Genomic DNA, 26,733 nt, shown 5'->3' with positions numbered 1-26,733 from the left:
CTGATGATAAACAGTCCAAATGTGTGCATTCCGGCCCACCTTTTTAATATACATGAAATATTAAGTCTAAATATACCACTGAGAAAACTCAAGTGAAAACGTACAGTGGTTTCTTTAATCAAAATGAGCCAGAATAATAATTTATGCGCCTTTGAAAGAAGAATGCAAAGCAATGCACAGGATGCAGGGAGTCTGCCAAAGTGTCAGGGTCAAGCTGAAGAAACCAGGGTTGTCCACGAAAGACTGCCCATCAGCGTATCCCTCCACAAAGAAATTATGCCTTAGTCTAACCACAAAATAACCATTTCCTTACTCAGCCAGAGAAAGCTACAGTTCAAAATAAAAAGCGGACCTAATCCAGGCCCCCAGCACAGAATGGAACTATACAAAATATTTCCAAAGAATATACTCATTGTATTTATTTACAGTCCTCATTTAGAGATCCATGTTCTGGGTTTTATTTTATTTGCTTTGACTATTTATCATATTCTGCTGATAATCATCAATGGTTTTTCCTTTGTTTTTATGAATCATATGAACTAGCAAGATTTTTTAATCAGTAACCAGAATTGATATTTTGCACTTACAATGGTGATGTCTAAAATTCACTGTCAATTATGGAGGACATTCTGAATTTGTAGGGAAAAAAATCATTTTAAGCTATCTTTATTTAATTATAATAAAATACTAAAATTATACTCCCAAAGAAATTATTAGTAGAAAATCAATGTATCAGTTAAATGATTCATAGCATAATGTAGGAATGTGATCTCTTATACATACCTATTCTATATATAATTATTTGTCTCTTTCTGAAGATCATTTGTTCATTGAGGTATTGTGATTCAAATTTTATGTTTCTTTCTGATCTTATAATTAATCAAATTACTGTTAAATACACAATTTAGAATTAATATGTAGAACTGAAAGAAATACTCGTCCCATAATTTATTAAGTGGAAGATACATATTGATAAGATACATCTTGATGTGCTTTTCACATATCACAGAAAAATCATGACCAGTCCAAAACGATCAGGAACTATACTACCATAAAAATCAAATATCAATCCCTAAAAGTTCTAAGTGAGTAAGGAACAGGCCTCTGCCCTGTTGGTACAAAATCTACTCAGAAAACATCTCCCATGCTTTTTCAGACCCCGGCCAGCTGGCCTTGGTGAGTTCCCTCACTGAACATAACGGACAATGAGGACTACTGAGAACTGAAGAACAATGGCAATGGGTTCTTGATCCTATTGTACGTAAAGGCTTTGTAGGAGCCTAGGTAGTTTGGATGCTCACCTTAATAGACCTGGATGGAGGTGGGTGGTCCTTGGACCTCCCACAGGGCAGGGAAACCTGCTTGCTCTTTGGGCTGAGGAGGGAGGAAGACTTGATTGGGGGAGAGGGGGAATGGGAGGTGGTGGCGGGGAAGAAGCAGAAATCTTTAATAATTAAATAAATTAATAAAAAAAAACTATTTTGATAGTTAGGAAAAAAAAAAAGAAAAGAAAACATCTCCACTTGGTAGTTTTGTCTCCAGGGGTTCTCTCTACAGAGCCAGTAACATACTCATATTCTGGGGGTGAAGGAGACAATTTCTCTCCTGATCGTAGGCTATTGAATGCTTGCCCACAGTCTACCTGGACCAAGTGAAATATAATCGAAGATATTCCGAATGACTAAACTTCATTATATTTTTCCTATAAATTTTGCTTGTTCTGTGATTTTTTTCAGGTTTAGTGATTTTGACTTCCTATTAAGGGGGTAAAAGCAATGTTTACAAAGTTACAGATGTTTTTCCAAAGTGAAAAGAAAGATGTAATAAGAATTCTTGAAAAATAGAGGAGACGATATAGAAAATTGTTATGGAAGAGGTAAAGAGTATTTTAAGATTTTTAGATGTTAGCATAAGGATCAATAATAATAAACTAGATCTGAAGTACCAATAATAATAAATTAGATATAAAGTAAGAAAATACTGTTTAGTCTAAAACTATTCCCTGGACACTGACTTAGGAGAACACAGCTTACCTTGAGGCATTTCGGGGGGCAGGTAATGGGGTTCCTGCGCACTGACATGGACCCATTCAAAGTCATCATATAAATCCTGGTGGTAGTCACAGGCTCCTGGCCCATCATCAAAAGTACAGCCACCTAGAAAAGGAACGGAGGAACATTATTACATTCTACACACATTTTCTCCACAGGAGGAAAGCACCTGAAGAAGCAAGTGCTAAAGGTGAAATATGTAATTGCCATGACGCATGTGATCTTAATTGTTAGTGATATTCTATTGGCACTACTTTTACGAAAAATTCGATACCAATAGAAACCTCAGTACATTCTACTGGGCTGAGCCCCAAAAGGAAAGCTTAAGCTTTGAAGCTTTCATATATATATGATATGTGATTTTTAAATTAATCATATATTTATATATATATGCCTTTTAAAAATAACACATAAGTATAAACACATACATACAAACACACACACACTCACACACGTATATATATGCTCAGCCTGGTAGTATACACCTTTAATTCCAGCACTCAGAAAGCAGAGGAGGCAAGTCTCCATGAGTTTGAGGCCAGCCTGGTCTACAGAGCTTGTTCCAGGACAGGCTCCAAAGCTACACAGAGAAAATCTGTCCCAAAAAGAAAAGAAAAAAAAAAACACGCACACACATTATATATAATGAGTCTTTACTTCAATTTATAAAACTACAATCTAAACAGTGCTGACAGCTTTATTGCAAAGGGGGCAGGGAGTGTGAAAACTTTCTTTGCAGCACAAATTCAAAACATTGAAGTTTGAATTTAAGCCTTAACTTAAAAGATGTCTACGCCGTCTACTACAGCAAATCAAACACACAAGTTTACTGATGTCTAAATAGTGCTGGAGGTCTGGGGTCGGCTCTTCTGTACAATATCTATATTATTTTCAATTGCAGTTTACAATTTTAAAGTGGGAGAAATTGAAATACAAAACGGATCATTTTAGTCCGTTCCCACGCTCAGCTTTCCACTCTGCTTAATGGCCTGATTTTACAGAGCGAGTAGCCTTTCCCCTTTCACACCGGTCATCTTTTGGCCTCCATGGTTTACTTTCAGATGTGACTATACAGCAGGGGGAAAATGGTTACACTTGCTTCTCAGCTCATCTGCAAAGGGTACACAAGTCAACATATAGGGTTTACTCAAATTGGGAAAATAAGTGGCCCGTATGTCTAATCTTGAAAGAAAATGGATTACGACTAATGAAAATCTAGCAGTGGCTTTAATGAGAAAAACCAATAACCTGCCTCCTTTCAAGTGGCTTATTTGCTTAGTTTCCATGGAGATCTCTGTGGAGAAACTTGGGGAATTCTAAGGCAGGCAGTAACAGCTAACAGGTGGTAAACGTCAGACCATTAAATTCACCTCACTCTCCTAATCAAAAGTTCGTCACTTTGGCTGTGACTGAAAGACGCAATCTCCAGCAATGACAGAGAGCAACTGCATCAAAAACAAAATTGTAAAGGACAGAGAACTCCACAACCCCAATACCTTTCTCAAAACCAGAGTACACTGGGTTCCTCGCATCTTTCCTCTGACTACAGTAATCCTACACTATAACCCACAGCCCAAGAGCTGGAACACCTAACATTGCCTTTTGAACATGCTAAAAGTGACCTTTGTTACACAGGTATTCGTGAAAGATGACGTACTTTTCATTTAAAATTAGCTTCACTTAGAATTAATTTAATTCATTTAAAACTTACAAAAGGAGGTTGCTAGGATGTGCATCTTTACTTCCCAAGGGGAAAAGTTTTCCTCACAGATAGAATTCACTATCAAAGCCCCAAAAGACTTACTGCTTTGCAATGTAGGCCTGAGAAGACCCCACTGCCCTTTATGTAAGTCTGGGCTTCCACAGTACATAAATTTAAAATATCAGTGGAAATCACATTGACTCATTTGGAAGACGGATGGCTGTAATTGCTGCCCCTCATAGACATGGTTAATTTTAGACTTCAGTGTTCAGATTAACAGTAACTGGGGAACAGTTATACAGAAAAAGTGGGTCGACATTACTTATCACCGCTGTACCAGAAATGTGTCAAAGGGATCTTAAAATCATTAACTGATCAGCTTGACTTGAATGATAAGAAAACTCCTTGAAGATAAACTTCAAATTCTATTTTACAATAAGTTCTAATCTGAGAGGAACCACAGACCTATTTATTACATGGAAAGCATATTTATAAACCTGCGTTAGCACATTTTTATATTCCGCTTTGTAATGTGAGTTTCTGTCTTAAGATTAAGGCCAGTGAAGTGAAGATGAAGTGAAAAGGACAAGAAATAGGATTCAATAATAATAACTCTAGGCCAGTGAATAAAACAGAATGATACATATGACAACAAGATGATCAAAATTCTAAAGAAACCAAAGGAATTGACTATACTCGCTAAATCAGGTTGACTAAGTTACACCTAAGGAAGGAAGGATGTCCCAAGTAAAAAATATTGCCAGTAGCTCTCTCAAGAAGTGATGAGGGATTCCTTCTATATGCTGTGAATACCAATGGTTAATAAAGAAAATGGTTTGGCCTGATAGGGTAGAACTTAGCTAGGTGGAGAAAATTAAACTGAATGTTGGGAGAATGGAAGCAGAGTCAGAGAGAAGCCATGTAGCCCCGCCAGAGACAGACACTGGAACCTTGCGGTAGGCCACAAACTTCGTGATAAAATGTAAAATACCAGAAATGGGTTAAAAATAGATGTAAGAGCTAGTTAGCAATACACTTAAGTGATTGGCCGAGACGTGATTTAAATAATATAGTTTCTGTGTGATTATTTTGGGCCTGAGCTGCCGAACAGCCTGAATGATCAAGCTACCTCCCTACAACAAGAAGTTCAACCCTACCTCTTGGGAATATATTCTCCTTTTCCTAAGCTCCTCTATCCCCTTCTATCCTATATCTTTTCTAAATGTTTCTCTTAAAAAGTCTTGGTTTCTGAGCAATGGTGGCACACACCTTTAATCCCAGAACTTGGAAGGCCAAGGCAGGAGAATCTGAGAGTTCCAGCTTTGTAGTGGTCGGTGGGCATGCATCGACTCATGACTGTTCTTTGTTATACTACCATAAAAAGCTCATGCGATCACTTCTGCACTGGAGCATGACATTCAGCTCATGTTCCTGAGCCATAATATATGTCTCCTTTTAGAATAAGAGCCATAGTTTGTGTTCACAGTTCTAATTCATAAACAAAAATACACCTAATAAGTCTTAGGTTTCACTCAGTTGCTGGAAGGAACAGCAAGTTCAAACCTGAACTGGTAACAAACGACAACATTCTGTTGTTGAAGACCTATCAAAGAGGTGGCACCTTCAGTTTCCAGTTATTCTGTCAGCTCCTAGTGATAAGGCAACAGGGGAAGCTGCACGTCACCCCCGAGCAGAGGGGACGATCGTATTTAACCCCAGTAGAGAACTACTCCTGAAGAACATCTCAGACGCTGATTCCTCTCCTCTGATCACTCAGTTAAGGGGTAGCTTCATCATCACAAGTGTCTTTTCACCTTGCTGTGAGCCACATAAAGGACTCTGTACCCAGGTTAGGAGAACTGTTCTACAGTACAACAAGGACAACTTGTGATTATACCACTGAAGTGACACCCTTTCCCCAACAAGCCATGATTGCTGAGAGTCCCTCTGGCAAGCATGGAGCCTCATGGGTTCCGCCTGGAACAACTCTCGAGCATTTATTAAAGATCATGGCATGTGCGTGAGAGAACAGGGAATGGAGACGCTTGAAATGTATGAGAAAAATGAGTTAGACTCAAACTGTTGTGAGGCTTAGAATGTGAGGGTGCTTGCTGCCAAGCCTGATGGCCTGACTTTAATTCAGCAAGCTTTATGAGAAGACAAAATCAACTACCCAAATTTTTGCACGAGCATATATCCATGTACACACACACACATACACACTCACGCACGCATGCACGCATGCATGCAGACACAATAATAAATAAATAAATAAATAAATAAATGCAAAAAATCACTTTCGAAACTCAAATTCTACCTAAAGTCAGAATTCTTTGTGTAATTTTTTTTGTCATTTTGTTATTTGGTTTGACTCTGTTGTTGCTGCTGGTGGTTGTTGGTTTGATTGGTTGGTTTTGCTAGTGTTTTGAAATAAGGCCTCCTGTAGCCCAGGCTGACCTTAAACTCAGTGAGGATGACCTTGAACTCTGAATCCTCTTGCCTTCTTGTCCTCAATTCAGGGATTACAGACCCAAGATAACATTCCCAGCGTCTGTGACCTGGAGGATACAACCTTGGGAATAATGTTTGCTAAGCAAGTACCAGACTAAGCTACATTTGTCAGCCATGAAGCCTGTTAAAAAATACTCAGACCTTAAACAAGTCTGAGCCATGGGGGGGAAAAAAAAAAAAAAAAATATATATATATATATATATATATATATATATATATATATATATATATTCATTACAGAAGGCCTAGACAGCTTGTTCCACATAAACTGTGAAAAGTGGGCTTTGAAAAGCGAATGTAGCAGAATCTTCCCCACTTTGCCTTCCAGGACACTGACCAATTTGTCATTTCTTTGCTGAGTATAAATGCAGGAAACAAACAGAATTGCGTCTCGTGTTTCTGACTGTTTCCACAGCACGAGCTCCATTTAGCTATGGAGATGGAAAACTTTCTCATTAGCTTAAAGAATGTGGGAAAACTATACACCTTAAAAGAGCGCATGGAAAATCATAGACTGTGTTGGAAAATATGACATATTTAGTACAATTGTAAGAGGATTCTCAGGAAAGTGAAAAAAGTCAGCTTTCGCCCGTTGTGAACTAAGCAATAACATGAACCTAGCTGGTAGACCACTTCAAATGATGTTTCTTTACCCTGGGACAAAAGATAAACTGATACATAATAGAAAATTCGACCACAGACAGTATTAAACTAAACAAGATTTGAATAGTTCCTATTATTGTGCTAATTAGAAATTCCAAGAAAAGGGTCTAGAGAAATGGTTCAGTAATTAAGAGCATCTGCTATGGCAAAGAATCCACCAAGGTCAGGGCACCCCCAGATGCCTCTAACTCCAACTCCATTGGGATCCAAAGTCTAAGGCTTCCACAGGCAGCTATGCTCATGTGAATATACTCACAAGAGACACACAATTAAAATAACAAAAAATTAAATCTGGCCGGGCAGTGGTGGTGCACGCCTTTAATCCCAGCACTTGGGAGGCAGAGGCAGGCGGATCTCTGTGAGTTAGAGGCCAGCCTGGTCTATAAGAGCTAGTTCCAGGACAGGCTCCAAAGCCACAGAGAAACTCTGTCTCAAAAAACAAACAAACAAACAAACAAATAAATAAATAAATAAATAAATAAATAAATCTGAAGAAAACAAACATAAAATCGCAGGTCTGAAAGCAAAATGCCCAAAGAAGCCAATATACCCCACCAAAATAATTCTAAAGAAGAAAAAAACCTTGCTACTCTTGACTGACGTTCAGGTTGATAGGAGCAAATCTTTATTCCCAGAAAAACATCTTATTGGAACAAAATAGACAAATGGCTTTCAGATAATGTTCCTCTGAAAAATGCTGGAATGTCTTCATAGGTTTTTGTTTCCTGTTAACTGCACACATCTGGGAATATTGGAAGTACAAAATGAGAACTGACGAACACAATCAATGCCCAGGTAGTGTGTGTCTTCGCCAGCCCTAAAGACATTAACACTTTTTCTTCATTTCATATCTGAAAATTAAAATACTCACACTACACATATATACACACACACAATTCAAGTGCACATAAATAATTAATTCCATTAGGAGAAGATGAATGAATCATAATAAGTCATTCTAATTGTTGTCACTGAGGACCTTAGTGGGGGAAAAAGCTTAGAAATTATAAATGAGAGTTTTAAAGAAGATAATGAATCCAGACTTGGAGAAAAACCCTTCAGGTTGCTTGCAATTAATTAGTATGTGAAAATATTATCTGAGTCGACCTAGTTGCTAAGGAAAAGGAACCCTTGACATGTTTCCTTTGAATTTAGAGCTATCATTTATGAATAAGGAGGAGTAATTCTTATTGATGAGAAAAGAACTCATTTCAGACACATTCATTGATTATCAAATTCTTTCTCCCTGGAGTCCCAGCTCTAACTGAAAGTACATGCTTAATATATATAATCCAATATTATGTAGATGGCAAGGCTTCTTATTTAAATTGTCTAGGATCCAAAGCAAATTTTATACTTTGTCTGCATAACCATACTTCAATAAGACCGAATTAACCAGAATGGAGCAAGAAGCTCAATTACACACCCCTCCTTCTCTTGAATGAAGTAATATTCAAATAACATGCACCTCAGTTAATTAGACTTAAGCAATTTTAAGGGCCTGGCATACCCTTTGGTGATCGAAGAGAGTATGCATGTAGACACAGCATGGAGTGTGGATAAGTACATGCATAGTTTTGCTATTTTAATTTTCTGAGTTTCAATTCCCTCCCACGTAATATCAACTCAATAATAACTATCCTGAAATGCTGTGAGGATTAGTCAAAATTCTCACAAATAAAGCTACTTACACTTAATAATTTTCTATAAAGTATACCCTGTCTATAACCCTGGGACATTTTTTCAGTTTATACACGGGCTATGCAGTTTTGACCCTACACAGATAATTAACAGCTAAATGAAAAGAAACATCTTTCAAATTAATTAGCCAGAAAGACGACAGAGAGGTTTCTATACAACCAGCATTTCCCTGAACATGTATCATACATGTTTCAAAACAGGAATTGCACCCTTAAATCAGGAGTGACCGAAATCTATCTATGCAAAGTCAGTTAGGAAACACTTCAGGTTCCATTTAGTTTCTATTGCAATTACACAATTTCTTTTAACTGCAGCTAGAAAGCAGCCCAACGGAGAAAAGGGACTAACAAATGACATGGCTTCACTGGAATAGGACATGTCCTAAAGTAGATGGAAGTCTGGATATGACCCATAGGCCGTTCACCAGCCCCTGGCTTAGACTACTCTCATCTGCGATATTCTTAAAACTACTGCTAGAACTTAGCCTGGTTAAAACTCATTTTCTACATAAATCAAGATGGGCAGCAGCAGGAAACTCAACTAGAGATGGAATGTAAAACCAATCCATCTATCCTAAGTCAAACATTCAGAGTGCTAAGAGAAAGAGAAGTATGAGACTCATTACCCTAAAGGTTTAGCCCCTTCGTACTACAGAAGAAATTGTATGGCATGACCTTGCATAGTCATATGGACATGCACAAAATGGATAGATGGGTAGCCTACATCTATATGTGACTTCTTGTAACCTCACAGTGAAGCTAACAGAGGATTCCATAGCGTTAGAAATCACTGTAGAGATGAAGAGTCTTATTAAAATGTGGTAGTACAGGCAACTAATCACCACATTTGAGGGATAGAGGCAGGAAGATCCAGGAGTCAATACCAGTCTTTGAGATGCATTGAGTTTGAGTTCAGCCTAGACTATATAAGATTCTTCCTCCAAATAACAAGGGGAGGAATACATTCATAAAATATGCCTCATAATAAAAAAATAATAATCACTCATGGTAACAGACCAAGATGTACCAAAGAAAAGCTGGAGCAGTTTAAAGCACAGACCTGGTACCTGGGTTCAGTTCTCAGTACCCATATGGTGTCTCACAGCTTCCCGTATCCCCAATCTTAGGGAAACTGAAGCCTTCTTCTGGCTTCCTGAGGCACCAGACATGCACATAGTATACATACATACATACATACAGCCAGTCATCCATACACATAAAATAAAAATAAATAAATATTTAAGCAAAAATAAGAGGGGGAGGGAAGGAAGGAAGGAAGGAAGGAAGGAAGGAAGGAAGGAAGGAAGGAAGGAAGGAAGGAAGGAAGGAAGGAAGGAAGGAAGGAAGGAAGGAAAAAAAACACCAAGGAAAGGCTGTGAATCCAGGCACTGCAAGCTGACTATACCAGAAAGCACCCAGCCCCACTCCATCCATGACATTGTCCAAGAAGTGCCAGATATTCTCTAGAAGAAAAAAACTGAACTCACAGACGTAAAAGTTCTTTTTGATGCCAAAAAAAGGAAAGCATCCTTTGCTGTGGGACAACAGTCTTGTACACTGTAAAGATTTGTCACTTATATTGGATTAATAAAATGTTGACTGGCCAGTAGCCAGGCAGGAAGTATGGGTGGGGTGACCAGGCAGGAAATATAGGTAGTGCGATCAGAATAGGAGAATTCTGGGAAGAAAAAAGGCTCAGTCTGCAGCTGTCACCCAGATGCAGAGGAAACAAGATGAAACTGCCTCACTGATAAAGATACCAAGCCACATGGCTAACACAGACAAGAATTATGGATTAATGTAAGATGTAAGAGTTAATTAACAAGAAAACCTGAGCTAATAAGCCAACCAGTTTATTACTAATGTAGGCCTCTGTGTGTTTCTTTGGGACAGAAAGGCTGCGGGACCAGGTGGGACAGAAACCTCTGTCAACAATCCTTATTGGATATCATGATTAATACTGCCAACATGCAAGAGATAGAACCACCTAGAAGACAAACCTTTGAGAAAGTCTGTGAAGGAATTTCTGTGTTAACTGAGGTAGAAAGACCCACCCTGAAAGTGGGCCACACCATGATGTGAAATGGGATCAGAGCTTGAATAAAAAAGAACCCACAAAAAAAGAGGCATTTACCTCTTTGTTTTCTGTCTACAAATACAATATGACCAGCCACCCCACACCCACACTGCAACACCCCATTTCCATGATGTAACGTTATTCCCTGCCACGAAACTAAATGAACACTTTCTCTTCCTAGGTTGCCTCTTATCTGGTACTGTGGTCACAGCAATCAGGAGAGTACCTAATACATCGTATAGTTATAAAAGTCTGTCTCGTTAAGTAATTTCAACAAATAGTTGTACTTAAACAGAGTTAGTTAAGGTAAAAATTTTGTAAGGTAATTTTGCCTTGTTAGCTTGCAAGTTTCATGTTTTACCACTCCCATAAGGTACACAAACAAGCAATGTTGGGTTTCAATTATTTTTTTACATTTTTACTAAAATATAATTAGATAGCCTCCCCCTTCCCTTTCCTCTCTCCAGCCCATCCCATGCCCTTTCCCACCAACACCTGCTACGCCTCCCACTCTCAAACTGTTAGTCCCTTTTTCTTTACTATTCTTACATATATACATATAAGCACAAATACATAAAATGCACCCTGCTGAGTTGGAAGTATATAGCTTCAGGGCTGACCACTTGGTATTAGATAGCCCAATCAGTGCGTTCTTCCCAGGAGGGGCTAATTCTCCCTCACTGCAGTCACAAGTTTGTAGTTCTTTATCTAGCAGTAGAATTCACAGACTTTGGGATCCTTAAAAACTAAAATAAAAACATTTTTGTAAATAACAGCAATTTTGTTCAGACGATATTTCCTTCTGCTGTCACACTAACTGTGATGAGAATTTTTTTTTTTGCAAGAACTTGAGTGAAAAAGCGCACCCGAATTTCTTTTCCTATCTTTTTACCTTTTAACTATCATAGCAAAAACCCAATCCTTGGCACTTAGCGCTAGATACGCAATTTGAAGGAAACCACTGAACAACGTAATTGAGAATAAATGTAGTGAAAAATAAAATTCCCAACTGAAGCCATGTTTACATTATGGCAAAACTGGAAGCCACCCAAGCTCAAACCTAAGCCTTTCTTTGTTTTGTTTGTCACGGAGAGTTACTGGTGGGCTTCACTTCACCCACACATGACATGGTCTAGCTTATTTCTGAAGTTGCTCCCAACCCCTCTCAAGCATAGGTGATGGATCATTTTTCACGATGAAGTGAATATCGTGATAGGCTGAAGCCATGGGAAACAAAAGTCCATGACCGAGACTTCCAGCAGAGAGGGAAGGGCCTGTTTAGAATCTCAGATTTTAGATCAGACTGGAGAACTCATCTAAAATATGCCCCATCACATTTTTAAGATTAACAATTCACTTAAGACTTTAAAATACACTTTAGAAAATAACAATAAGATTTGAACGTAGTTTGGGCAATTAATATGCATCTCAAAAGAAAGTAAAGCACTGTTCTCCTCTATTTTCATGAATATGGAACCCTTTTACTGGCAAATATCTTAAGCTTGATTTATGAACAAGTTATAAATCGAAAATTTGAGTTTTTCACAGTTCTTTAAATAAATTCTTTTATGTTTTTGTGTCTGTATGTATGTGAGTGTTGATACATACATACATCTCCAAACATATATGTGTATAGAGATACACACATACATATATAGACAAACACACACGAAAACACACAGGTCTATGCACACCCAGCATATGTGGAGGCACAGGAGGATGTCCCCAGTCCTGATCTCACTCCTGGTCTTATTTCTTTGAGGCAATGTCTCCCCTGAACCTGGACTAGACTGACCACCAGCAAGGCCCAGGGAACCTACCCCACCACAGTGCCGGGGTTCCAGCAGAATGCAGGGCCACATCCACATTCTTATATGGGTGCTAGAGATCTGAACTTGGGTCCTCAGGATGGAGCAGTAAGTGTTCTTTACAGTAAAGAGTTATGGTTATATTCTTTATAGTAAAGAGTTATGGTTTTCTGTGCCATTTTCTGAAGTTATAACAAGAAAATTGCATATCATAATCAGTTCAGCCAATACATCAGCTGATGTTAGATCCATTAGTTCACTCTCCATACCACTAAAGCCAGTCTGGCTTTCTACCACGTCCAGAGCAAACAAGAGACTCACCTAAGAAGCCTGAGTCAAAATAACTTCCTCCTTAGTGCTCTTTCAGAAAGTTCATATTTTGTTATTGTTATATGGTTGTGCTTAATATTTTGTGAGACTGAAATATAAAATAAAAATTTTGCAAGTTGCAAAACACGGCTACAGAGAGACACTTGCGTGTCATTGGAAGTGAGAGGCCATTTCAACTTAACAGAATAAGGAAAGTTTGTGTTAAATTAAGCTTCACCAACATTCTGGTATGTCTGGGTCTTCCTTTTCCTAGTTTGTATATCACTGAAAAGGCAATTCGCCTTGAGTTTCCCATCTCTACTTTCACTAAGTACTTAGGAATTCTATAGTCATTATTTGAAAACTCTCCATATACCCTGTAACATTAGAAACTGAGTACACTGCAGACTGAAGCTATCCGGAAGTTAGGATGTGGGTTAGGATAACATCAGCTGACATTCCTATGATTTTTCTAAGTACATGGGAAATTCGCAGCATAAAATAACTAATAATCTGGCAAAGGAGGAAAGAAAGTGTGGGTTTACAGTTACACCCTTCCTTTTGAGGCTTTTGTGAGTGACGATAAACTCCATGAAGATCAGAGACAGAAGTCACCACTGACAATTCCCTAGTAGACTTCCTAAGACATTAAAACTAAACACTTGACTCTGCCTTGACATAAGGACATGTAATTATGTTTTTTAAGTGATCTTAAATTATGTCTCAACAAACTTAAAGAAAAAAATCTAATATTTACTACACATATAAGGAAAAACTATAATACATAGCATTTCACATGATAGGAAGATGGGGGAAGGGAAGCTGTTGGTGCGGAAAAGTTATCTGTGAAATGAAAAATGAGTAATAGAAAGATGTGAACTATATTGTATGGTAGTCCCTAGCAGATCCTCCAAGAACAGGAGCAAGAGAATTTTCACAAACTTGAAATATCATCTCACCTAATTGATGATTGGCTGCTACAATATAATCCATTTAATCAATTTTTCTCTCCAACAATTGTTGCAAAGCATTACAACTGGTTCTAAAATTGGTCAAATTGAGAGGCTTCCTGATAACAAGCAAACACCTTTCTTCTGGATGGGATCTAGAAATAGGGCTGTTGGTGTTGTTTGATTTCCAATATAAGGGGAGAAGCTAGGAAATAATATTTGAATAATAGATGAAAGGCAGAGACAGTGTGGAGATGGCATTTGAAGTCGGGCGTCCCTGTGCAGTGTGATGACTTTCATGTCTCACTTCTCACCCAAACCAAGAGCTCATTTCAGAATTTCAAATAATAAAGCAAATAAGAGTATATGTTATTTGAGCGCGCTACTTTCAAGAACATCCTGATGTGTAAATATGTTTATAAAACTACCTTAATTTATGTCTCAGCAAGTTTTAAAAATAAATCTGATCTTTACTACCCATATGAGGAAAACCTATGGCAAAAAATAAGAGGTATGTTTATGTCATTTGCAAAATGGCGGATCAGCGATTGAGATAACAACACAAGAATAACTAGCAATTTTATGTTTTAGATCCCTCGAATCCAACAATTTTACCCCCATAAATATACCCTGCATAAATATTCCCATGTATTCTGTTCTACATTCTATCAATAAAGGTTGGAACTACCAACTCCCTAAATTAAAATATAAATTTCAATGGCACCCAAAGATGACAGGACTCCCTTCAAACTTGAAGGACAATGACAGCAAACTTGTTTGTGAAGAAGATGTCCTCAAATTCTGGGCTCATCAAAAAAAATGAGTTATTATAAATAGGTAAGTCATGGATTGGGGGGAGAAATGCACTCAGCACCAGCAATTGGTGAAGACAGTACAGATGTTCAAAACCATACAGGAAGCAGTGATTGCTTGACCAAAGGATGAGAGAGTTAACGACAAATAAGAGTTATAGTAAGAGATCTTCAAGCAGGCAGAAATAAAAGACAAGTAGCACAGGAACCAATAGCAGAAAAGCATCCCTCTTGAGTCACCAATCGTATCTAGAAGCTATTTAGGATATCGAAAATAAACAGAGAAAAATTGTTTATAAGAGGTAATATTTTATGTGTATGACAAACTGCTAGGGGTGAGTACAAGAGCACTGTTACGTCAGCCAGAACCAAAAGTATCTAAATCAAAACGGTTTTGAAATATACCTTCCAGACATTCTGATACCTAACAGCATAACACATCTACTCTGTGGCTGCCTTTTGTCACTGGAGATCTTAACTAAAGGTAGAACCAAAATGGAGACGGGATGAGGGTAAAATGAAGTTAGGCACCAACAGCGTTTCTGTTACTGATTCATCTGCACGGATACACACACACATCTCCACGAAATGTTTGGGTCATGACTGTGGCTATATGGATCACTTCCTCGTAGCATTCACTAAGAACCTGATGTTAGTAGACTATATGATCCCAGAAGTAGAATTTTAATTAAAATAAAACACACTCTACTAGAGAATTCACATGTACAACATATTGGATCTTCAGAAAACACCACTGAATGTCAAATCCCACCCCAACCCTTCCTCTTATGTCCCTCTCAAGACTCTGATTAATTTTATTCTTTAGTCTGGGTACTACACTGGGTTGTTCATCCTGATAGAAATGATACGCAAAAGAATAAAGCATGAAGATCATATCAAACAAGAAATTAGCTGATACTCCAAGAAATGTGTTTCCGTTTAGCTAAATGTATTCACTATTAATCGGAAGAAGGCTTGCTGGACTACAGAAAATCAGTAACAGAGACCCAGAGGCAACAGAACAGAAAAGACTTTGTGTGGAGGAGAACGAGTAGAGAGCTAACGATGAAGAGTTTGCAGGGTTCAGAATGGGTGGAGACTCCCGAAACAGGTCCTAGGTAGAAAGGCTAGGGGAGTTCTGAGTCATTCATTCTAAATACCAAAGTACTAATGGTCTACTCATGATAACCACAAATTGCATGAAGTTGTGTAACTTAAAGTACTTCCTGCAGGTACACGGAAGGCAAGTAAGATGCCCTGTAACTCTCTTATGTTTGTTTTTTGTTTTGACTACACAGGGTCTCTCTGTATAGTCCTGGCTGTCTTAGGACTCACTATGTAGACCAGGCTGGCCTCGAACTCAGAGATCTGCCTGCCTCTGACTCCTGGCAAACTGAGATTCATATTCAATATGTTTTACCACCAAACCATGGTAGACCACCATATCTAGAAGGAAATATATAAGATCTGTAACCCACTTGTTGCTGTAGTTAAATCTACAAGAAACTGTACCCCAACAATAAGTATCGACCATTGACAGTAATTTTCCACTCACCTTTTTCCTCTTCAGTATCCCAAAGGGACTGGCTGTTTCCTATTAAGATTGATTTTGGAGGTACTGTCTTAAGAATCAGACGAAAAGATGTGTGTTTTGCTGGAGAAGTTGATCATAACAGGATTATGTTTCTAACAAACACTGGAAGTCATTAAAAGTTGAGGATCTGTCAATTGGTCATAAACCCCACTATGGCAGCTTTGACAAAATGCAGCCCTATTCTAGAGACTCTAAGAAAAACTACTGAATCTGACTCAAGTCTGTTCTATCTTCTACCTCCAAAGATGAGGTAAGAATTGTGTAAATCAATAAATAAAACTTTACAGTCCTATAAAACACAGGTGCAGAAGTCACAGGGGGAGGGAATAGCAGGCTGAGTAACTGGGGGTAGGCAAACTGACTTCCTGTCCAATTATTCACTGGGCTGAGCCGGGGCCTTCAATGGCAAAATTTTCTTTCCGGGCAAAGATTTAGAATGGCAACCACAACACCACCTCCAAAGTCAGGCAGATAAGAGTTACAAGTACCCCAAGGAACCAGGGACTCAAGCACAGCACGCGTTGTCCAAGTTTCAATGTTACCTGCAGGAGTCAAATTTCAATGAGTCATGTTTTATGATTTAGCCATAAAATCAATCTCATTGATGGACTCAAATCTCATCATTTGCAGGAACATGGATGTAATGGAAAGACCGTACATGAAATGAAATGAGCCAGGAAGATAAAAACAAATTCTGCAGGTTTTCATTCACATGCCAACGCTGATTTTGTGAAAACAGCATGTAGAGAACTGATAATTTGTGATCTGAAGAGAGGGGATGGAAGGAAATCAGAAAACAAGAACTCAAACACAGAGAGAAGGGAGCATCAGTGTGCCCTACCAGAATTCACAGCAATTTATTATGTATCTTATTTTCAAAAAGAAAAGAAAATCAAGAGATTTACAAGATTCCCAATGCGTGCATGAGCGCGTGTGTGCGCGCACGCACACACATACACACACACACACACACACACACACACACAAAATATTTAAGGAAAAGAAAATGCTGGTTGTCCTAATCTGGTTATTACAGGTTACATTCAGATTATCACAATGTACTGCATAAATATGTATAAAATACTTAAAGACACAAAATGCAATCCTTTTGCTTCTGTAGAAAAAGACAGACTTTTATTTAGATGATATATTTCTTTAGTGAAAGTGCGGTTTGCTTCAATTGGAAAAACACACTGGAGAGGTGGGATGGGAGAAAAATAAGAAAGAGAAGAGAAGAAATGTAATCAAAGGACAAAGAGACATACACACATGTGGATCACATATAATGGCGTCATAATAAGACCCATTACTTTGCACAATAACCGGGGAAAAAAGAAAAAATTGTAAAACACAAACAATCCACAATTAGCTTTCTTTGAGACAAGACATTCTTAATGTTTGATTCCCTGACTGAGAACACTTTAACTCAGCTCTATGGTCAACTCTGCTCCACCATTGGCAGCTTCAAGTGAATATAAGCAACCGCGAATGGCAGTATGCGCCACTTGGAATGTCATTTTATAATTACAATCTTTAAATGCATTAGAATTCACAAACAAAGCACAGAAAGTCTCTGCGGATCTCAAAGGAGATTAATGAAAATATTTGGTCAGAATACAAATGAAGTGTAAAGCCAACAGCTATTTTTAAAAGACCCAAAATATTTCACACATATAGGAAGCACTAAACGAGCAAGAGGGATCTTTTCATTCCAAAGCACACATATAGTCCCACCAGGCAGAGAGATTAAGTGCTAATATTCAGTCTTGAATTTCCTTTGAGCCTTGTCCGTATCATATATCCTTGCTGTTTGCAGCTGATATTTAGGAAATCCACCGCTTCTTTAGAAATATGTGTTTGCCAGCCATTTCATTAATGACCTAAATAAATACAATAATTTCACAGCCGATGTTATTGGAACGTCTAAGCACAAATTCATAATCACTAAATAAGGCTATTTTCTTCTTTCTGTGCATAATTACTCGAATCCATAAGAATTCCTAAGCAGTATGAGCGATGGCAGAACATAACGCGTGCTATTTATTAGTGCACTTCCTATTAGCAGCAATTAGTGGATTGCAAATTAGCTCCTCCATTCTTCTTTCGTGCTCATTTCCATTAGGGCCTTGGACGTTTAGTTACTTCTCTGCAAAGAAAGTGGTGGGCCTTGCAGGAGAGCCGCCTGCCTCTTCTAGAGGACATTCATGAGACACCCTAAGAACAGTGGTGGAGGGGTAGAAGGTTCCAGAAAAGGTTACTTCAGCAGCCTAGATGCAAACAGTACCAGCGGCAACAGCAGGCAAAGGATGATACCCAGTCAGTGGCTACACAAAGAGGCTGTTGCATTTTGGAAGCTGTTGTAAGAGTTTATATGAAGTAACGAATTAATTTTTCATACTAAAAAGCAGGGTTCAGGTTCGGGAGATTGCTCAGTTAGTAACCTGCTGTGCTGTGCAAGCATGAGGACCCAAGTTCAAACCCCAGGACTCATATCAAAACAGCAAAGTACATGTTTGTGATTACAGCACTAAGCAAGAGAGACAACAGTATTTGTGGGTTTGTTCCAGGCTGGTGAGAGACCCTGCTTCAAAAAACATGGTGGCTTAGTAAGGACACTAGAGGTCCTCTGGTTATGACAAACAGATGCATACTTGAACACATATGCACACAGTGTGTATTGTCTAATATATTCCTATTTTCCTCATTAAGAAATTATGAAAAAAAACAATTCAACTTGTTGAAGGTCATTTTGGTAGTAAGGCACCATGCCAGGGTCCAATGGCAAGCAAAGACGACATTTCCAAACTCTCCTCAAATGCCTCAAAATAAGCACCTGAAGCAGAAGATCAAACTGGAGGGGAAAACCAACTGCAGGAGCAAGCCAAAACTGCAGACTCAACAGCAGACACCACAGGCCTTCCAGCAAGTGCCCGGAAGATCTCTGAAGAAAGATGTGTTTTTGCACAAAGCAGGCCAATTTCCAGATTTCCTTTTGGAAAGGTGAATTGCATGCTCCAAACACTTCTCCTGGGTGGAGAATGGCTTCTTCTTGGCCTGGGAACCTCCCTGACTTCTCAAGCACATGTGTTGGAAGTAAGTTGTTGGCACTAGTTACCATGTACTCTCTCCTCCTTGTTTAGTCTTTGGCAAGGGGGAGGGAGGCCAAGACTGGTCTTAGCAGCTGAGATTCAGCTGTCTACTCTCCATGCGTGCACTAGGAATTTGGGCAGTCCTTGGAAGAAGTCATTTCCAAGCAAGGAATTGTCAGAAGAGCAAGGATATGTGTCTCTTTCACTTAGCATCTCTTTGTGTAATAAATATTTTTAATCCAGTTTATTTGAACATCTACAACCCATGTATTCGCTCCACAGTAAAAAGCAATTATTACTTGCTTTTACGGCAATTTAAGATGCAACTGTATTTAAAACACCAGCATATTGCTGAAGCAGGACAAGACAATAACACTAGGGCATGACTTCTGACAGAGTTCAAAGCAAACGTATAAAGATAGATAAAACATCAACAGTGTCTATCAAGCATCTGTCTGCAGACAGAACTGAGAGGGTCAGCACAGAAATATATCTGCACATCCCCTTCCTCTACAAAGGCCACTCCAATAAAATTCAGCGCTCCTTATCAGTTCACTGACTTAAAAGAACTGAACATGTGAAGAGCTGCAAAGGTTCTTAAGATTCCCTGGGCATAATCCTCCACCCTGCATAGGAATGTCCTCTACAGTCCCTAGGAATGTCCTCTACAGTCCCGGGACAGGTGGCCACTGTGCATCTGCTTCAGTGTTTCCCACCATCCTCAACTTAAGAAAGGGCAGGGTCTCTGTGATCACCCTGGTATTTCTCCAGAGTGGCTTGGGAATCAATCACCCCACTCTTCCTGTGGAATGCCAAGGCAATTTGAGAAATCAGATCTCCCCAAACTCCTCCCTCCTTCGTGGCTCAAGCCCAGTGCATTCAAAAGCAGAACAGGCTTTATTTAGCACGATGCACGCACTGGGTTCTAACCAAAACCACAACCCAGGTCAAGAAGGTCACTTTGAATCAACCTTAAAAAAATAAAATAAAAAAAAAGAAGCCCCATTTCTCTTAACTTTTCCTCCTTCAGACTCATGTTAACTTCATGTTTCCCTTTGCATCTTGACCTAATGATCCTGATTTTAAAAGAAATGATTAATAAAAGTTAATGAGTCACTAAAAGAAAAACAGAAACGAAAAGGCTGGGCTTCTGCTTCTCATGAGCCATAACTGAAGAAAAGTGAAAGTAGGAGCCATTCAGCTTATTAAAAAAGACAAAAGAGAATAAATTCTGCCTGCAGCTCCCCAGCCCCTATATGATGTTAGAGAAAATACAGGCTCACAGAAAATTGCACATTTTCTGCACCTCTTAGAATTCAGTTTCAGAAGTAGGCACGACGTGTGGATTTTAGAGGAGACAGAAACTGTCCACATGTCCTCCGTGTCTTAGAATTAAGTTTCAAAACTAGACACAAAGTGTAGATTTTGAGTGAGCCAGCTCTATATTTCCAGGTCCTCATATCCGGGACCTTCTAAGGTCAATTGACTTTCCAGACTCATGGTGAATGATTGACGGGAGACGGCACTTCAGGGCCTCGTTCCCTGTAGTGTTTATTGTCCGGCTTGCCTCTGTCATCCAATTTAATTTTCATAACTTTTTACTTGTATGCACAAATGGAATTTCCTTAGAGCAAAAAAAATTTGAAGATAAAAGATATCATATGTCATTCATCTAATATTTTCTAAAGATGAATGGAAATCAGAGAGAAGAGGAATTGCTTTACCACTTAATATTAAAACCCTCATCGACTAAAGCAGATTAGTTCTTTTGCTGCCCTGTCCAGTGTGCTAAAGTAAATAACACCATTTCTAAGCTTTTACTGGATGCTGAAATGAGAAAGCAAACACTTCACAGAAAGATTAAATTTCTTAAAAGAAAGACACTATCCTAAGTGGTTTTGTTAAATCCCATATCACTGGCCTGGCACTGCAGGTGGTTCTTTCATTTAATACTTACAACCATTTGTTTAAAAAAAAGTTGATTCTTGATACTACCTAATTTATTATCCAGAAATAACTTTCCATCTTTTGGGCATCATATGAAATGTTAGAAATTCTTTGAATATAATAAGGTAAATATTAACTTCACTTAAAACAAGAATACTAAATATCTCCTCAACTTAATGCTCAGAATATTAAAATCCAAGATGGTAGATCACATAGGTGGCTGAGTTGTCTATCTCACTACAAAGAATATCCAGGGTTCGGATAACAGTATGAGGGGGATATGACAGGGACTATTTCTATGCATATAATTCAGGCATATAATCTAGGAGAGTTTCATCCAATCAAGGAATTCTGAAAATGGTAGTTGCTTGTTCTGTTGTTGTTTAGATGTTATGTGTGCATATTTTCTGCTTGTTTTTATTTTGGTTTTGTTGGTTGGTGTGTGTGTGTGTTTCCTTGTTTTCTAAACAGGGACACTTTTCTCGTTTATGTTTTCTGCTCACAGGACTCAAGGTTTCCCAGTCTGATAGAAAACAGAGATAGAAAGCACTAGCTATTCTGAGTATCACCTTCCAAGTCTCCTTAGTGACAGCCTGACTTCTGCAGGGACAAATTAAATTTGTGAAATTAAAAGGAACAAGAGATTTTGTTCTAATTATGTCGATTCTTACTTTGTCGAAAATCTGGAGGAAGCTTCCTCTAAAAACACGACTTGTACTCCATGGCCAGGGTCACAAGATGATTGTCCCAATTAAAGAAAGTTTTTACTTTTCATGTGTAACCATTAGCTTTTATTTTAATAAATACAGAAGAACTGTTCTCTTCTTTAAAACTGAAAAGTGCCACAAAAAATGTACAGCATGGAAGAACACCCAGAGCGCATCACCACACTTCTTCCCTCAAAGTCCTAGGTGGAGGTGGCTCTTCTAGAGAGCAGACTAACGTAGTGGTTCTCAACATGCAGATGGTAACCCCCACCACCACATTTGGGCCAAAGGATCTTTTGGTAGGGGGTCACCTGAGACCCTCAGAAAACACAGATATTTACACACGAATCATAACAGTAGCAAAATTACAGTTATAAAGTAGCAATAAAAATAACTTTTGCAATTGGGGGTCACCACAACATTAGGAACTGTATTAGAGGATCATGACATTGAGAACCATAGGACTAAGGGGAAAAGCAATAGCACCCCAGGTGGTGGAGAAGCCTCTTGGAAAACAAAAGGAAAGAAGTCAACTCTGAGCCTGCAGTAACCTCAGGTTCCTTAACCTCCAAGGCCCTGTAAAGAAAGACATACCCTGTTCATTCACTCAGTCACAGTAACCTACACAAACCAGCACATGATTGTACCATTTGACAAGCCTTTATGTCTAAGTAGTCATTCAAATATATGGTGAAAATTTAATTCGTACAGATATGATATTTTAAAGGTAGGTTGTGTTAAATTTGTAAGGGTTGGAATTAGATATTTGGGACTGGTAATATTTTTGCAAGTTACATTCAAATTTACTGCACCAAGCTGACAGCAAGTATTTCAGTTTAATAAAATATTTAAATTCTACTACAGTATTCATTATGGCTTGACATCAACAAGGCTAGAAAAATATGGGTAAAAAATTACAGTATGAGAAATATATATGTGTGCATGTGTGTATATATATGCATACCATGTGCACAGTTAGCAACAAGATATGTGACTGATAGGTATTATAGTTAAGTAAGTATTCAAAAAGATTTCACTGAAAATGCAATACTGTAAAGGAAGAGTGCAAACCATCAGACACTGAAGTCAAGATGACTAAAATTTGAAGACAATACTAAATTGGAAAGGGATCAGGTGTTAACACAAAAACCAAATAAAAAATACAGCTGAGTAACAACCAACGCTCAAGCATGCTAGGCTGAGTATCTGTAGGACAATGGTCTTGTACCCTGGAAAGATTTGTCACTTGTATTGGTTTAATAAAATGCTGTTTGGCCAGTAACCAGGCAGGAAGTAAAGGCGGGGCAACCAGAATAGGAGAATTCTGTGAAGAGGAAAGGCTCAGTATGCAATCATCACCCAGATACAGAGGAAACAAGATGAGAATGCAGCACTGATAAAAGATACCAAGCCATGTGAATAACACAGACAAGAATTATGGGTTAATTGAAGATGCAAGAGTTAGCTCATAAGAAGCCTGAGCTAATAGGACAACCAGTTTAAAATTAAAGTAGGCCTCTGTATGTTTCTTTGAAACTGAACAGCGATAGAACCGAGCAGAACCAACAGTGTTGTAATTAATAAAGTTTCTGTGTGATTATTCAGGTCCGGATGGCCAGGTAATGAATGAGCAATCTCTGCCTACAAGTTTCTCTGGACATAAAGGTTACAGACAATAGTTAGAGTTTTATTTCTAAGACTCACTAGAGTGAGGTAAAGTTTAGTTTCTAGAGGGTTAAAAACAAGAATAAAGGTAAGATCTAATTAACATTTGCAATAGTCTGGGAAAAGCTGGTGTTGAAGGGCTAAACAAATCATGGTTTAAAATAATATCTACTTTACAACAGCATAGATATCTCATCATTGCAAGATGCTGAGAAAAACACAGTAAAACTACTGAACTATAAGTATATACTTTTCTTCTAAAGGAGCTTTCATATTCATTACCTATTCAATATGGTGTCCTTCAGAATTAGTAAAAGAATAGGCTGTATGAATATACAAAACCTTGCATGAACAAGCACATACTCCTGTACACAGATTAAAACATTAGCACAGAATTCTTTAGCAATTTTGTTCTTTGGACTAATGGCATAATGAGCTTCTTTATAATTTTCTAATTCCTTGCATGAAGTCTCTTACCCTCAATTAAAGAAGCTGTGCATTCTGAAGGAAGAACTTTTTAAAAAGTTAAATAAAAATGTTCACATCATTCAGTAGATACTGACTAAGATGTACTTATAATAGATATGTATTTATATACACATAATATAAAACAAAAATGCATGCATGTATATGTAAAAATTTCAGTCTTACACTATAGATATACACGTGTTGATGTATAGAACAAAGTTGAATTTATTTAAGATTCACATTTACCACTTTTACAAAGTACTCCATTTTTCTTCTTAGGAAAATATTCACATTGCCACGTGTGCATGATTAAAGACACCTGCTATAAACATATCAATGAGGTTAGATAGTATGGGAGTTAAAAATGCAAGGATAAAATGAACCATTATAAAGGTCATACACAGGTGGATGAGAAAGTCAAATATAATTAAAAAAAACTCCTTGTGGATTATGAAGTCCTTGAAACATCCTTATTCAAGGGGATTCTATTAATAGCAACAGCTCCAAAGAGAAGTTTGTGCAGTGTTTACACATAGAAAAAATGTCAGGGTTAGTAATAAAATTCAAAACACAATAATGTTCTAATGGAAAGCAAGGGAGTCATTTAATAATATTAGCAGGTGAACATCATTTCAGTATAAGAAAACTAATTTGCTGATATATCACCAGAGTTTATTTCTGAGCCAATCAATATTACAAACTATGTGACTTCATGAACAAACACTTAACAATTAGACAATAAATTCAGCCTTCCATCTTAATTTGCTTAATTACAAGGAAACTTCTTTGATCATAATAGTAACTGGTGGTTCCATCGCCCTTCTTTGAATTTCTCACCCCTAATAATATCACAGTGAAATTATAAGAGGGACCTATGTTTCCTGAAGATCAAAAGGACTCCTCAGTGAGTCCCATCGACATGATGTCATCATTAAACCTAAAGTGTCCCCTTACAGACACGCATGTTTTAACATTTGGTCCCCATTAGGTAGCAGTAGTTTCAGACACTGTGGAGACTTTAGGAAGTAGACCCATGCTAGAGGATGTAAATCTCTGGTGTGTGGGCATTAAGTTCATACTCTGTTCCCTGTTTCCTGGTCCAATCAAGCTCCTCCACATCCGCTTAATCCACTCCAGCCAGCCAGAACGCCTTTCCTGCAACGATGGACTTCATTCTCGAACTGTGAACTGAGAAAATAAATCCCACTCCTTTAAGTGGCTGCTTGTCAGGGAGAGAAAAACAATGAATACAACTGTATTAGAAAAGAGGACAGCGACGTATTCACTTCCACTTCCAACCTCCAGACAGAGTCTTAGCACTCCTTGTTCATATGCTCTCTCACACCTCACTGTCGACGGAAGATGCCGCATTCTTCCTCCTCATGCCCAGAGATGGAAGGAAACACAGCACAGGATTTGCCTGGTTTTCAATTAGGACTATTTATTTTTCTTGAGACAGTATTTCTCTGTGTGCCCCGGCTGTCCTGGAACTCACTCTGTAGAACAAGTTGACCTTAAAGTCACAGAGATCTGTCTGCCTCTGCTCCCTGAGTGCTGGGATTAAAGGTTTGTGCCACCATCACCCAGCCTCAATTAAGACGTTTGAAAAGAAAAGATGGATGCCAACATTCTTTAATATGCTGTATCTTAACAAAGAATAAAGTATATCTTTACCGAGTCTAGCATGCATGACTTTTGTTTATTATGAAGTTATGGATGTGATTTTTAACATAATGATAGTCAATTCAAATGCCCTCTACCCAAAATTTCAAATAGTTTAAATAAAAATTTTTCTCTGAAAAAACGCAGTTTGAACAAGAGACCACAGTCTTCATTAAAAAAACTTGTTTGTGTCATATGCCATGAAAGACAAATCATGTCTACTATGGCCATGTCCTCAACCATCCCTTCAATTCCAAAATACCTATAAAACCAAGTAGTAAGATGGAACTGATTTGAACAAATCACATCTCTACAAAGTTCTGAGGCATGAACAGGGCGTGTTTAATGGAGTAAGTAGTGAAATGATCTTCTTCCTTCCAACATTCTCTTTACCCATGCCTGACTTTTAAGCCTGTTCCAAAGCAATTCAGCACTATATTCTCCCACCTCAGTTTGCAAAGCATTTTATCATTACTACCAAACCACAACATACCTCCAACACACTCTGTCAGTCACTTAAGAGCTCTGTCCTTGTCCTCTGCTGAAAATCATGGAGACAGTATGAAAGAAATGAAGGAATATGCAAATGTCAACCAGTAAGCATCCAGTAGTCACATCCACCAAGACTGTTGTTTTTATAATCCTATTACAGGCTTCTCAAAGAACTTGAGGAAAATAATTGAGCAGGGTGCCATTATCTGAAACATTAAGAGTTGGTCTGAAGAGTGAATCTATTAGGCCAAATTAAGACCAAGTGGAGTATGAAGAATAAAAGCAGGAACTGTGCTTTCAAATGATGGAAGAAGGAGACAGAGCATGCTGGTCCTGGTATGGGTGCACTACACCTATAGCCAGGGGTTCCAAGGGGAACAAGTGTTTTGAGGAAATTTAAGTCTACAACTTTTTCTCAGATTGAATTCCTAACGTCTGTAAAAATAATGAGGAGAGTACCTGTTGTCCTTCATCTAAAAGAAAAATAATGAAAACTCAAACTGAGCATCCACATTGCCCACTATC

The 26,733-nt window shown here is 38.2% G+C and overlaps 1 protein-coding gene across 13 annotated transcripts in view; it reads right to left on the bottom strand.

Annotated features, from left to right (window-relative positions):
• The window catches only part of Ptprk (protein tyrosine phosphatase receptor type K), a 549,613-nt gene that overhangs the window by 416,264 nt on the left and 106,616 nt on the right, over positions 1-26,733 (bottom strand). For all 13 annotated transcript variants that reach the window (XM_057751267.1, XM_057751275.1, XM_057751167.1 and 10 more), the window contains exon 2: positions 2,034-2,156. In XM_057751267.1, coding sequence (XP_057607250.1) covers positions 2,034-2,156 — 123 coding nt within the window. The remainder of the gene's footprint in view (positions 1-2,033; positions 2,157-26,733) is intronic.

This window comes from Chionomys nivalis, chromosome 2 (assembly GCF_950005125.1).
Source record: "Chionomys nivalis chromosome 2, mChiNiv1.1, whole genome shotgun sequence".
NCBI classification, from domain to species: domain Eukaryota; kingdom Metazoa; phylum Chordata; class Mammalia; order Rodentia; family Cricetidae; genus Chionomys; species Chionomys nivalis.
The sequence above is the reverse complement of the archived record's forward strand: the minus strand, read 5'-3'. Positions and strand labels throughout refer to the sequence as shown.